Consider the following 15,164-nt stretch of genomic DNA (forward strand, 5'->3'; position numbering starts at 1 on the left):
GTATATTTATGACTGCTTTGGAGCCCCTTTTTGACTGAGAATTAGTCATCACTTAAAAGCCATAGAGTCCTAAATGAAAAAGATCTGATTGGCGCTCCTTATTAGGACAAATTGCCCTTAGGAATGTTAAGAAGATCTTGGAGAAACTGATTTGGGTTTAGAGCTGTACAAACTATAGCAAAACTAGGGTACATAGGTAGTCTTAAAAAGCAGTAAAAAACCCTTAAACTGTTAAGACAGAGTGATCAGCTCACTACAGATATCTCCTAGTTTCATTCCTGTTCACAGAAGTAACAGTGTTGCAGTTGTGTTGTAGCAGCCACACAGAAATCACTTTAAATCCTGGGACAGCCAACTGCTAGCAAATAATTTGTAATCCCACTTGTTTCTCTTGAAACAAAAGAATTAGCTACATATTCAAGTAACAATCAATGGAAATGCGAAAAATAGATGGATTTTTTTAATTACATCAAAGATATTTTTATCGCTAAACATGAACACATAACCAATTCCTTATCTCAGTGACATCATATACCATCCACGCAATGTATTAAAAAGAATAAAAAAAAAAAAAAATCCAAATAAGACTATAGTATAGCATTCTTGATTGGTTTTGTGGTTTTGCACACAGTAAATTAGGAGCATGCAGAATTGATGGTTCCATGGATGTTTTAGACCACCCCATCTCCTCAGAGGTGAAAAAAATGGGTTCTCGTGACTCAGAGTCCATATCTCAGTATCTCCATAGTCCCTGAGGCCGGCTAAACTTCTGTGAGAGTTACCCTTTATGATGGATACAAATCACATCTAGGATGATTGTAAGACAGGCTTTTGGCCAATTCATCAATAACTAAATGGATTTGGGTTTACACAGACCTAGCTCTTTTAATAGAAGTGCTTATTTTTATTAGCAAATGGCACAGATAAAACCCATTTTTATGTATCTTACTTTGTCCAGGACATGACCCGCATGCATTCTAGTGGTGTGGTGTGCTTTACTGTTGTAGTGTCAGACACTGCTGACCCGCTTAGAAAGAACACAGATCAAGAAAGCTACGACGAAGATGTTAAAGTAAAAGTAATGCTGGCTGTCTCTTGTACAACTCTTATCTGCTTCTTCATGTTTTTGTTATGCTGTTTTATAGCTTTCATCAAGTACAGAATGAAAAAGGGGTAAGTTCTCCAGTTATGTGCTGGGCTTTATTATTTGAATAGTAAAATACGATGCTATTCCGTAAGATTAAAGACTCTTTGAAAATGTGATAAAAGCTCAGAAAGATTGTACACAGATATAGATAATTTGCTTCCTTTTTCCCCCAAAAATGAAAAGTGAAGGCAGAAATTATAAAAAATTTAAAATTATATTCTTACCAAGGAAAAGAGAAATAATATATGTACGAAACCTTTCCTTGCTAGCTGAGATGCTCTCTCTTTTGTCAGTTCAAATATTGGGGGGGGGAAAAGTAATTATCCATCTTCAATAGTACCTGTTAAGTTTCTATTGGATTCCTCTGGATAGAATAATGTAATTATTTTTGTTCTGCATTTTAGGAATTTTTGTGATAAATTCAGATGCTCACGGGAAAAAACAGAAACAATCTTTACCTTTCCTGAAACATGTGAAGAGCAGTCCTGATGCTTCTGTTTCCAGAGCTGCAGAAAATGGCCCATGGGATGAGAATGGGAAAAACACAATATCAGAAACATCACCTGTCACAAACACTGTACTTTATATACTGCGAATTTTCAGTGTACCACGTCTCCCCAGTAGTTTCTCAGATGAAGACTTAAATAGAGACCAAAACTAAGAAGAATCTCATTGACAGTGACCCTGACAAGCTTTCCAAATCAGATGCTGGTATACATGCACTATGTTTATACAAACATTATGATACACTAAATTTGTAACTTGAAATTTCATGACAGGACAGAATAAACTTTACATTCTGATAACACAGCAATAAGTCATTAAAATCAGACCACAAATAATTTGCCTGCAAAGGCAAACATTAACTGCTTCAGAATCAAGTGCCAGGAGATACAGCCATGGCCAGAAGGCAGCTCCACATTATTGCTCATGCTGAAAAGGAACAGTTGGAATACAATGACTTCTTAAATGAAGTCAAGCAATCCAACATTATCGGCACACATTGAATAGGAATATAGTGATAGATCTCTAAATAATGCTTACTTTTTAAATCAGGATTATTCTTTTTTAGCAATAACTAACTTTATAAACAAATACCCTTTGGTAAATCTGTGTGAGCATATGTGTATTTTGGAATCTTTGTGTACATAACAGCCCTCTATGCTGTTTGTATATATATAAGAACACGCAAGCCCAAATAACTGCTGCCCAAATGGAAGCAATGCAAGGTTTCTTTTTCTCCATGGTTTCTTATGCGTTGGCATTTAGTTATTATCTTCTTTGGCATCTGTCAGAGCAGACTTCCCATTTCCAGCCAGCAGGGGTCATTAGCATCCCATTTTCTGTTAGTTTCTTCATTCTTTTCCTTGGGATTTTTGTTGGTTTTTGGTTGGGTTTTTTTTACGTTTTGAAATTGCCCCTATCTGAAATTAAAGTCTTGCCTTACGGGTGGTACTTTAACTCAGCCCATCTGCATCTCCTGACAGTGTTGATGACTAAACGTACCAGAATTAATAGGAAAAGAATACAGAACAGCATATGAAAAATGATGGCACTGTTCTGCAGATTCCCAGTTAGACTGGGAATTCAGTTTGTAAATCGCAAGAGCAATTCTAATCCCTTACTCTTAAAAGCATGACAAAATCAGTAAAGTTTCAAGGTAGGGCAGCAAAGATCATCAGAGTATGAAACTGCTTCCACAACAGCAACCGTAAAAGTGAGCTGGAAGAGTATGTGTTGGTGGGAGGAGGGGAGAATCTGAGTGTCACAGATAAAACAGATTGCAGTTGAATTTAAGTTGTGGATGACCCCTCCCTGGAAGTGTTCAAGGCCAGGCTGGATAGGGGCTTTGAGCAGCACAGTCTAGTGTGAGGCATCCCTGACCGTGGCAGGGGGTTGGAACTAGGTTATCTTTAAGGTCCTTTCCAGCCCAAACCATTCTATGATTCTATAACTACCTGGTCACAGAGTACCCATAGAATTTATTACTCCAGTAATAAAAGCAAGACGCATCAAATGAAATCCACAGGAGCCAGGTTCAAAGCATGTAAGAGATGCTGTCCTTGCAGTGGGTAGCGAGACTTAGACAAGCTGTTGCACGTTCTGAACAGGTGAGCTCAGCAAACCCTCTGCTCAGAGGCCCGGAGGGTACCCCAGGGGAGACGTGCATAGTCCTGATCTGTCTTCGCAGCTCTCTGTTTTCACATGGCTCCTGGCCGCTGCCGGAGGCAGAGCACTGGGGCAGACGCTCCCGGTGCTAACTCACCCCGACGTTTGCTTCCGCCGGTAAGAGCTGCTGGGTCCAGGGCAGGCGGATCGGTCTTTACAGCTCGCAGATCCAAGAGGCCTCTCGGCGGAAGGCTGGCTCTCCTGTCCGGGCCAGAGGGCTCCTACCGGCAGCCTTGACACCCAGCTCACAAGTACACAGCCGTAGCCGGGCACCCACCAGCGGAACGAACAGCACTTCCCCGCGGAGAGCGGGGGTCCGGCCCGCTGCCACCTCACATCTCTCCCCGCAGCTAGGGCTGCAAGCCTGCGTCGTAGCACGGCTCCCAGCGGCTCCGTCCCTTCGCCTTAGCGGAGGCGGCACACCCGCTGCCCGTCCGCCACCGCGGACACTGACTGACGCCTGCATTCCCTTCGGGGGGACGTCTCCTCACGGGCCCCTCCGCCTTCGCCAGCTCCTGCCGCGGCTCCCTGTTCCTGCGGACGGGGCGGCAGTGACACCCCTGCCCTGCCCTGCTCAGCGCTTCCTTCGCTGCCCTCACTTTCCCTTTCTTTTCCCTTTCTCTTTCCCTTTTCTTTTCCTTCCTTTCCTTTTCCCCCTTCCCTCCTCGCTGCGCTGCCCGGCAGCAGCCTCAGCCCCACATGCCCCTGACAACCCCTCGGCGGTCCCGCCCCGCTCTCCCATTGGGCCGCCGGTCCCGCTCGCAGCGTTGAAGCCGGCGGCGGGCGGCTGGGGCGGCCTCCTCGAGCGCTGCCGCGCCGCGCCGCCCCGCCCCGCCGCTGGCCTCGTGCTGGAGGTGCCGGATGTGGTCCGTCGGCTGCTTCGCCCCCCCGCGCTGCTCCTTCAGCGGCGACCCCGCACAGCAGCCTCGCCGCAGCCGCAGCCGCAGGGCTTCCCGGCGCAGGGCTTCCCGGCGCAGGGCCAAGCTCCGCGCCGCCAGGCAGCTCGGCTCAGCCCTCCCGCAGGGTGAGGGCGGCCAGGCGTGCCCCGCCGGAGGGAGCCGCGACCCACCCGTCCTGAGGGGATGCCGCTTGCAAGGTAATGGCGAGGTGTGGGCCCGGCTTCTTTCCTGCCCTTCGGAGCGGTTAAATAGAGCACTGTAGTGCCGTGTGTGAGACCTGAGGAGTGAAATGACGGGATAGGAGGTCTTCACGGTCTTGCTCTTAGGAGACTGTGAAAAGTGATTAATTAAACCCCCCACCTTGACCAACAGCAGTGTGAATACTAGGATTAGGTTGTAAACCTGTGTTTGGGGTTGAGCTTCGGGAAGCTGGACTTGGTAGGATAATTGGTGTGTGATACTACGGCTAAAACCGGTGACTTCTCCCATTTCTGGTAGGAGGATGTCACCTGTCCTTCACGGGGTGTGACCCTTAGCCTTTGTATTGGAGCGAAGTTGTAATGTTGGTTGGTTTTAATCTTGGTTAAGGTACTTCCTTTGCTTCCAGATTGGCAGTCTGCAAAGGGCCCGCTTTGCACATCATTCTGGCATTTTCTACTGAGACTTCAACGAGAGGAGTACGCCTCTCCCAGCGTGCTTCACTTTCTTCTTAAGCATGATGAGTAATAACATTTGTAGCCAGCTTTCTTGATGATTGTCATGTTCCTCTTATGGCCGAGTGTTTTCACAGGACAGTAAGCTAGATCTCATTAGCAGGAGCACTGTTTTCAAACTGTTGGCAATAAAGCCAAATGGGCATGAGAGGCAAGGGCTGAGTACTAAAATGACTTTAAAATGGAAACCACAATATTTAGCAATACTAAAATACTAGCAACCTGCACTAATAGGAAAAAAACCCAACCTGATTCTGCTTGCTGATTACTTTGTAATCAGCTACCAGCAGCTACTTTGTAAGTAGTTGCTTTCTGATTACTTTGAACTGGACTGGTCTCATTAGCAATGGTTTGCTGTGGGTTACATGCATTGCTACTAAGTAAGAGTTACTAGCTAAGTATGTAGTCCAGAGAATCAAAGTGTCTCTTAATGTGACTTTTAAGCAGATGCTACTGATTTTCTGTCTTCACAGCTCAGGAATGCCAAAACTTCAGTCATAGTACAGATTCCCTCTCTCTGTATTCACTCTTTCAATGAAGCAGGGACTTAATTTCCACAACATGGGAAACTGGTTTCCACAGTTCACTGTAAATGGTAAAGTGGTGGTATTTTCTTTCTCAAAATGTTCTGCCCTTGAACATAAAGAACTGCAGCCTGGAAAAAGTACTGGGATAATCTGATGGTTACTAATATTTGTGGCACTCAGGAAGAAAAAGAAAGAAAACCACCACCAGTGTGGGGTCATTCCCTTCCTGACTTCCACTTGCTGATTTTGCAGGTAGCTGTGCTGCATGATGGGACTTGTTGAAGGCTGTCCATAGGTGTTTACTTTCAAGTGACTGGCATCTATCATTAAATTCAATTTCTTCTTTATTCTGCAATTTCTTGCAAGCTTGAGCCCCAAAGGCTCACTCAGGCTCTAGTTAGTCAAAGAAAAATCCTACAACATGGCATACTGCATAGTCTGAATAGCACCTCATCTGTATAAAAGATGTAGAAACATTAATTTTCTGAGATGTATTTCTCTGGCAATAACAATTCTCATAAGACCTTAGTGGCTCAGAGTATTTCTTTGAGGTAGTCAGATGTACTGGTTTTGTCTGGGATGGAGTGAGTTTACTTTGCAGCTCTCTATGGTGCTAAGGTTTGGGTTTCTGCCCCAAACAGTGTTCACAACACAACCACGTTTGTTATTGCTGAAGAGTGTTTGTAAAGCCTCAGGAGCTTCTCTGTTTCTCATGGTGCCTTTCCAGCAAGTAGGCCAGAGGTGAGTAAGAAGTTGGTAAGGGACCCATCCAGGAAAGCTGACCCAGGCTAATCAAAGGGATAGTCCAAACCATATGATGCTGTGTGTGGCAATAACACCTGGGGAAAGAAAGAGGAAGAAGAGACTTTTGAAGTAATGGTTAGGCACAATGAAGCCCTGCTTTCCTGGAAGTGGCTAAACACCTGGAATGGGTGTTGTTCCCAGCCAATGGGAACTAGTGTTTTAATTCCTCATTTTGCTTTGCTTGTGTGCACATCTTTGCTTTATCTAGTAAACTGTCTCGATACCAACCCACAAGTTTTTTCACTTTACTGTTCTGATTCTCTCTGCCATCCCACTGGGTAAGTAAGAGTAGCTGCGTGGGCTGCAGCTGCCAGGCAGGGTTAACCCACAGCAACAGGGTAGTGAGGCTTTGTGGTACTGCCCTGTGTTAGTGTATTGTTATTGTGTTAATGTCAAAACTACTTATTTTGAGTAACCTGCAGAGGATCCCCTTCACTAACAAAATGTGACTTTCTAGTGTTTCCCTGAAATGTTTTGTAATTACTGATACCATCGCTGTTGAAATCAAATGTTTTAAATGACAATGTAAATAGCATTTTTGTTGAAATACACAATTGATGCTAGCAGATCTCATGGATGACAGAGTCTCTAAACAAGTAATAAAATTTTGGGAGGGCAATAACCACTGCATTTTGTGATTTGCCAGAATATCTGTTTGAGGATGTAATGCATTGAGAAAGTATCAGGCTGAGTTTTATTATGCAGTCCACAGCCTATAAAAGCTAAAATGATAGCGGTTAGTCACTTAAATCTGCAGCTGGAAATTCAGTTTCTGAGGCTACTTAAAGGTTTTGCAAAATTGTGAATATGCCTGGCTTGAAATGTTGCTGGGTATTTGGGACAATGAGACTTGTAACCTTGTGTGTGATTAATACAATAGATTATTTCTTTTTCCCTCAGCTGAGATCTGTAGATTGCTCTTTAGGATGACTTAATTTAAGGTCATAGCTGTGACTTTCCTCAAAGAGAGGTAGGTGATTTACAAAAACTCAAAAGGATTAAATTAGCAGTTGGTTCAGTCAAGAATCAAGTCAAGGAACAGAAGGAGTTCTCACAGTACAGTGTTCCTGATTAAATGGTTAGAGACAATTTGACCCTTGGAAATTATCTTGCAGAAAGACACTTTTTCCTAAGGAAATAGTTGTAATGCACTTTAGCACATGCATGTCACGTGATTTCAGTTTCCATATATACAAATGATGGCTGTTGGCTTTTAATTAGAAACACTTTGTTGATTATAGTTGTCCAGCAACTGCTATTCAATATAATCTTCTTCAAAATTATTTTGCAGGTCTCTCTTCTGAAAGGAATGAGGATAAAAATGCTAAACAGCAGTTTAACCCAGCCATTCCACCCTGTGGAAATTGGGGTGGGAACTCAAAGATGCCTCCATTTGAGAGTGGGTGTGCAATCACAAAGATGCCAAGAAACTCTTTCCCAACGAAATCTGAAACTGAACTTTCAGACTCTGATGATGAAGGTAGACTTGTCATCGATCTGCCACCAGAAGTTCCTAATAAAAAGCCAAGAATAAGAAGGAACTCTAGATATGCTAACAGGGACGAAGAACTGGCTGCTATAATGTGGGCAGGAAAATTACATGATGATGCTATAGCTGACATTCTTGGGAGTAGAGAAGGTAAATCTGAGGAAATTACTTTGCAGAAAAACAGCAAAAGTTTAAATAAGCTTGGAAAACTAGGCAGTGTTTCTCCGAAAGCGAGCAAGATTTTTTTGCCTGATATAAACAACAGTGGTATATTGAAGGTTTTGGAGGAAATAGATGCCCCTACTAACAGTGAGGACAAATATATGTCTTCAGCTGCTTCTGCTGAGGCAGGCATGGAGAAAGGAATTCTGAAGCAAGGAAATGCGAAAACTAATAAATTGGTCAAAGCGTTTCAGGAGAGTACTACTAATGAAGTCTGTGTGAAGAGCAGAAGAGTAGCAGAGTCTCCCTTGTGTCACTCATCAAAAGATGAAACTGCAATTGGAAGAACATATATGGAAACTATAAATACAGAGAAAACACAGAGTATAGAAGAAAGTGGGGGTAATGGCAGTGCAAAAGATACATACCAGTATCCAACTTATTACTCAAATAAGAAAGAAAGTGGGCCGGGCTCATCCACTGAGGAAGCAGAAGCCAGTGGGGAGGACACAGGGTCCTCTGAACCAGATGATCCTTTAGAGGAGTGTCGAAGAATTTTTGATGAGTTTGAAAGAGAAGCACAAAAGAAGGACCGTGATAAACAGGTTTTTTTTTTTTTTTTTTTTGCTTTCAGTGGTTGGATTTTTTTTCTGAGCATATTAGGGCAGGATGTGATATCTTGTCTAGTTCAAGTACTCTTTCCAAAAATGTCTGTTAGTAATGGTTAAATATTTGAAACTTCATGACCAATAGACAGAATCATAAGGAACACTTAATGATTTTCTAGTTTAACAATGGGTGATCTCTGCTTCCTGAAGTAGAAAATTGCTCTGAATAGTTCGCTGCTAAATGGGTTTCTGTTACTTTTACTGTAACAGGCAAAGCTTTAGAGGCAGTTAAGTATTCAGTAATCTCCTGTTCTTATTAACAAATGTAGCTACATTGAGTACTACTACCTCAGGTTCAAAGTATTGTGCTCTGAATGTAAAATAACTGTCTAATGTTGATGGAATTGTAATTTTTGCTAATGAGTTTTTGACTGTATATCTGAAACATCGGAGTGAATGGGCCTAAATAGTCTATTTTTGTTTTTAATAGGCCCATGGAAGAAATGTAGATCTCAATTTGTTAGAAACCAACGTAAATGTTCCTGGGCAAAAGAGAAGAGTTGCACACATGGCAAAATTTGATGTGAGTTATAGTCTTGTAATAAACTGAGGATCAGCATAAAATGTGTTGAACTTGAGGTTGGCAGAGTTTTGTAATCTAATTTAAAAAATAGTCTGAAATTAGTTAGAGCAAATGTCTCATCAACTCTTCTGTTAAAAGCTGTAGCAAGTAGTACTTGGAGCTGATTCCAGATGCAGGTAAAACAAGCTGCTGACAAGAGGAGCTAACACTAATAGGAGCTGAAAAGCTGGTTTGGAGTGGAGGTATCTACCGTGAAATTTCAGATACCGAAGCGTGGCCTTCACTTTTTCTGTTTTTACAGGGCTTTAGGTGGCAATGTTGATAGAGGGCATAATTCTTTAAGCCCACCTGTACCACCCCTAAGCTGTTTCAGCTTAGCATTTTCTTTTCAGGAACAGCATGCTGAATCTGATGGCAAAATTCTGTTTTAAGAAGCAGTGTGTTCACTTTAACACCATCTTGCTGTGATTTGGAACTACTTAAATATTAACTGGCTTTGTGTATGTTCGTATTAGGTACCTAACAAAAATGAAATGGTGTTTTTCAAGGCATCTCCTTGGCAGCAACATCATAATACGAGAATTCAGCAGGCAAGCTTCCATTCTCCAGTATGTACCTGGTTTCCTAAATAGAATAGTGTGTGCCCCAATAACAGAGAGGCTAAGTTGTGACAGTGATGCTGCATTTGTTCCCTGTATTCAAAACTCTGTCTCATTGGTAGCAGCACACATTTAAATGCTGCTCTTAAAGGATCTTTCTTAGCAAATAAATGTGATATAGACATATGACTCAAATTACCATGTTTGATGCACAATGCATTTTTGTAACTTTTCGGACTTTTTTGGGTGTGACAGTACTATAATTAACCTAATGTAAAGCAGATTTTTGAGTGTGATGATTTTCTGTGATGAATTCTGTGTTATTTTAAAATAAGCAAAATGTAATATGCAATGACTCTACATTGCATTATCTAACAAAGGCTATAGATTCCTAAACATAATTTTTTTTTTTCCCAGTCTGGTTATTGGGTCTTTTGTTCATTCTCTGAGTGAAGTACTGTCTGAAATGAAGGCCAGATGGAGAGCATGACTTAAGTCATAACTGAACTGCTAGTTCTTGCTGAAAAACTGAGCTTTCTCTGAGGGGAAAAAAAAAGAAATTAAATAATTTTAATATCTGCCATAACGCTGAGGAGAAGACTGATTTGTTTAGTTCAAGTAGGGAAAATCTCTATAGCTACTATTTCTGATGGTAGTTCTTGGCTCCCTGTATTGTGCAGCTCTAGTTTTCTGCGTAGGTATTCAGCAGTGTTTGATTTTTACTTGGGGTTTTTCCTCTGAGGATGGACAAAAAAAGAAATGGCTGAATTAATTTTATTTTTTTGGGGTTATTTGTTACATGTTGACCACACTACCATAAGATTTTGTTTTGGTTTTTTTTGAGGTTTTTACTTGGAAAAGGCCTTCCATTCTAGAACCAGGATGCAAAGTACCACAAGAGACAAGACAGCGATATTTCACTTGCTTTCTTACAGAATGTGTCAAAACATGTAGCACAGTGAATGAAGCTATTAACAAGGTTTGTTATGGTTTACTTTCTTTACAAATCTTCAACTGAATTAAGTCAACAGTTTTAACTTGCACAATGTGTTGGTGGGGTTCTTTTTATTTGGTTAATTTTTTTTTAAGTAGAATATTTCAGTAAGCAGAAGTTAAAATACACTCAATCTTACACTTGCCACTGTTAGCAATCACTTTCCTCTAAGCAAAAGTATTTGTCTTTACCACTGTTAATTAACTTTTAATAAGACATGCCATTTTGGTATCAAAAAAGAAAAACTTTCTTCTGCTACTGCAAAATAAAGATATTGTAAATACTGAAAGCTTCCTCGAATGTAATAATGGCTTTGAGATTTCTTCAGAACAGAAGCAAAACATGTGTGAACCATTTTTTTGAGCCTTTGATCTTGTCTTTTCTGTTTACACCACACCAAATACTACTCCCAGCAGATATTGTCTGACAAGCACAAGTATCCCAAGCTTAACCTTTAGGTGGTCTAAACTTCTTGCAAGCTGGAAGTCAAAAGAATTTATGGAGGTGTGCTGATAAGACTCTGTGGGTGTTTTTAATTATACTTTGAATGGAAGCTTGGAAGACATCACATGATACTACTCTGCTGTTAACTGTGTTCTCTGTATTATGTAGCACATCTTGGTATGCCTGATTTTCATTCTTACGAAGTAATGTTTCTTTTACCTTCCCTTTAACTTCATACAACCATAGAATGGTTTGGGCTGGAAGGGCTCCTGAAGACCACCTTGTTCCAACACCTCTGCCACAGGCAGGGCCACCTGCTCAAAGCCCTGTCTAACCTGGCCTTGAACACTTCCAGGGATCGGGCAGCCACAACTTCTCTGGGCAACCTGTGCCAGTGCCTCACCACCCTCACCCTCATAGTGAAGAATTTCCTCCTGTGATAGTTCTCGGGTTCATCTGTTTCACCCTTTCCCTTCCTTTGCTTATGGGTTGTAACTTGTAAATTTTACATGCTGTAGTGATTGTTAGAAGGCACTGTTTATGCCTGAAATAAGCTTCACTTTTTGTTAACTACCCAGGTAGTGTTAACAGTAAAATAAAACCAAGGAAGAAGATTTTTTTTCTTTCCCAGAAGATTAATGCAAGTACTCCTTTTGAGCATGCTCCTTCCTCACTAAAAGGTGCTGGACCTTTCTCTCATTTCTGTTCCTTAAAACTTTACAGAAAGAAAATGAAGGAGGCCTTTCTTGACCTAAAAATAATACCTTCTTTGACGCAGGATCAGAAAAAGCTGTGTATAGCCAGGGAATGTTTACCAGTAGGAGTGGTTACCCTAAGAGTGCTCAAATCCTCCCAGGGATTAGCTTTAAATTCTGAGTTGAAGCATTGATTTTTCCTCAGCAGATCTTTGCTTCATAGGTGCTGAATTTGTCTTCTTAACTGCCACATGCCAAGAAAACTTGTTCCAATAGTTCATTATGCCAGCTGTGAAAAAATGTGGGTTTTCTTTCTAACCTGAACCTCGGTAGCTTTAGCTTTCACCCAATGGATCATACGTGTTTTACATCTGCTAGACAGAATTCCGCAATCAGATCTTTTTTTTTTTTCTTTTGCTACGAGGGTGTTTATAGTCCAAAAGTTTCACCTCCTCAATCCCTGTGATAAATTAATTAGATTCCAATAATTGTCTCATAGTTGAATTATATCTATATAAGACTTTCTCTTGTATTCCTACTTAAAATACTTCTGATATATGCAGTGATAGCACTCAATATTTTTGCTACATCAGAGCTGTAATATTTGGGTGGGTTCGTAAAATACTCTGTAGATCCTTTTTGATAACAGTGCCTTTCACTGTAGTGTCTCCTTCTTTGAGCAGGACTGTAAATCCATATGACTTTGTGTCTCATGTTGCACTTCAGATTTAGGACATTACTTGCATGTGCAACTCTCTCTAGGTTTGCAGTCTTTGATTCTAAATGGCAGTGCTTTTTGTAGAACATAGAGTGCTCACTAAATGTCTATTTTTTAATTTTATTTTTTTTTATTTTTAATTTAGGCCCTAAAGGAAGAACAATCTATTTATGATCGCTTTGGCAATAAAAAGATGTACCTGAATCTTGCTGTGAAGACTCTCAAAAAGCTAAGAGGTCTTGGTAGTTTTGCTTTCAATTAAGATTTATTTTTTAATGAGTTTTAAGTGTAGAAATTAGAACAGCAGAAAAATGTCTGAAAATCATTATTTAGTTCAACTTTACTAAAGATATTTCTGTATCTTTAAATCCTTTTATAAAAATATATTACTGAAATAAATTGGTGGCTTGATTCATAAATATTTGCTTAGGATATTAACAGGAAATCTGAAATTGAGAAGAAATACTAAAGACATGTTTTCCTGCATTCAGAGCAACCTAATAACAGCAGATATTCCATTGGCATTGGATCCCTACCGTCAGAGGAAGAAAAAGGTAAAGAAAGGGGAAGTAAGATGTCAGTTCTCCACTGCAGCCTATAAATGGGTTTATTTCAACATGAAAATATTGCTCTGGTTTTGGTCAACCTTTATCTATTTGCCACTGCAAGTATTTCATACACAATTCCCTGTTTATAACCGAAAACTCTTTCCTAGGGGGAAAATGTTGGAACTCTTTTTTGGGAAGACAATGTGTTTTAGTACTGAATATCTAGCCTTTCTGGGATAGCTAGTGAATCATCATGCCTATATAGTGTCTATTTTGAATAATGCTTCACCTCTAATCACCTCTAATTGCTCCGAGATACAAGCATATACATTTTGTGTGTAAACTATAGTGGACAACTTGTAATTTTGCTTTTGTTTTATTTTGGAAGTACTAGTGTGTTTAAGTGCTACCTACAGTTGCTTTAATATTGCTTAAGCTTAAGGTTTGTTTATGTTTTGGCTTTTGGTTTTGTTATTTTTAGCATTTACAGGTGGCGCTCTATATGAACTCTTAAAAAAGTATGTTCTGACTAAGGAACAGTTGAACGAAAATAACTTCCCTCGACAACATCCTGGAAAAAATGGTGCTGCTATTCTTACTGGTGTGAAAAATGCTGAATGTAATGGTAAGTGCCTAGTAGACGGCAACAAAATTGAATTTCAGTCAGTTGTTCACAGGACAGTAAAATACAAGCGTATGAAATTATACATTATGCCAGTGTTCCATAATTAGTGCCTTGTCTGCACTTGAATTCACAAGTTTTCAAAGCTAAACCATGAGTCTTCACATGTCTTCTTTAAATTTTTGTTCCAACATAGTAATTAAACTTGTAGGTAAACTTGAATTTCTTGTTGTTCTATAGAGGAACTTTTTCTTGATACATGGCTAATCTTGAGAGGCTTCTTGTACATTGATACTCTGTTTTCTCTCTTGCTGTTCATGAAACTTCTTTTATACTTCAATTCAGTATTTTTTAACTTCATCACAAGCCACCTAGGAAATACACTCTGCTTATTGGTTTTTTTTTTTTTTTGTTGGGTTTTTTTTTTTAGCTTTCAAAAAGGTCTGCTGTAGGTGTGGTGAAATATATGCTGTTACTTCTTCGGGAACACATCAAAGTAAAGAGGAATGCAGCTATCATTCTGGTGGAGTATTGAAACAAAGAGGTAGGTGTCCTCGGCATTCAGTCTTTATGGAAGCTGTTAAGTGTTATGACATCTTGTATCAAAGCTGAACAAGATCAAAGTAGGAAACTTTTTTCCCTACAAGGTTCAGCTGAGATACATTCTGATGTTCTGGGAATGTGTCTAGTTAGTAAAGCCCGTTTTCTCTGAATACGCCGTAACCTTAGGAAAGCTGATATAAATAAAACTGTGTGGGAAGAAGGTGGCCTTCCATTGACTTCTGAGAGAACCTTGTAATATTTTTTAAGAGACACCTTAAATACTCAGAATCTGTATTAAATATGCCCCTCACAGAGAGCCTTCTAGAACATAGTGCAACTTTCTCTTTCCTATTTATTGATATTTCTTTTTTACGAAAACCTTATCTTGGGAGTGAACAATGTAGAGTTTATCATCTTGGCATAGCTGGCACTTGCTGTTTTCCACAGTGCTGTTTCAAGAGAAAATGGAAAGGACATTTGAGAGGCTGAGTGAGGATACTGATTTGGTTTTGCTATTTCTGGTTGCTGCTACTACTGCTCAACTACCAACTTTTCTTTTTGTCAGTACCCGGTGGTGTGGAAAAACGTTATAGCTGTTGTGAGAGAGTAGTGGGGTCTCCTGGATGTCAGATTGCAAAGGTAGGAATAATGTTCTAAGAAGATTTATATAAAGCAGTATCTCACTCTCTGTTCTTTTGATTTTATAGAAAGGTATGGTTCAGTGTTAATGACTTGGTACAAGCCTTTTAGGTTTACTTATTAGTGTTCACTAAAGTATGTGACAAATACTGACAAGAAGTATTATATATATGCCCCTGAGTCTCTTAGAGAAACAAATTTTCTGGCAATTTGTGTAAGATATATCTAGTAAACTTGCACTTAAATACCAATGGAAACTTT

The 15,164-nt window shown here is 40.2% G+C and overlaps 1 protein-coding gene across 4 annotated transcripts in view; it reads left to right on the forward strand.

The window, feature by feature from the left end:
- Positions 1-3,990: 3,990 nt before the first annotated feature.
- The window catches only part of LOC136006004 (RNA exonuclease 1 homolog), a 29,348-nt gene continuing 18,174 nt past the window's right edge, over positions 3,991-15,164 (forward strand). The window contains exons 1-10 of one of the 4 annotated variants that reach the window (XM_065663911.1): positions 3,991-4,412; positions 7,551-8,515; positions 9,009-9,101; positions 9,617-9,709; positions 10,545-10,679; positions 12,697-12,787; positions 13,043-13,105; positions 13,581-13,724; positions 14,152-14,265; positions 14,830-14,903. In XM_065663911.1, the coding sequence (XP_065519983.1) occupies positions 4,178-4,412; positions 7,551-8,515; positions 9,009-9,101; positions 9,617-9,709; positions 10,545-10,679; positions 12,697-12,787; positions 13,043-13,105; positions 13,581-13,724; positions 14,152-14,265; positions 14,830-14,903 (2,007 nt within the window). In that variant the 5' untranslated portion in view covers positions 3,991-4,177. The remainder of the gene's footprint in view (positions 4,413-7,550; positions 8,516-9,008; positions 9,102-9,616; positions 9,710-10,544; positions 10,680-12,696; positions 12,788-13,042; positions 13,106-13,580; positions 13,725-14,151; positions 14,266-14,829; positions 14,904-15,164) is intronic. The other 3 variants (XM_065663909.1, XM_065663913.1, XM_065663912.1) reach the window with 3 other exon arrangements.

The sequence above is a fragment of the Lathamus discolor genome, chromosome Z, assembly GCF_037157495.1.
Source record: "Lathamus discolor isolate bLatDis1 chromosome Z, bLatDis1.hap1, whole genome shotgun sequence".
NCBI lineage: Eukaryota > Metazoa > Chordata > Aves > Psittaciformes > Psittacidae > Lathamus > Lathamus discolor.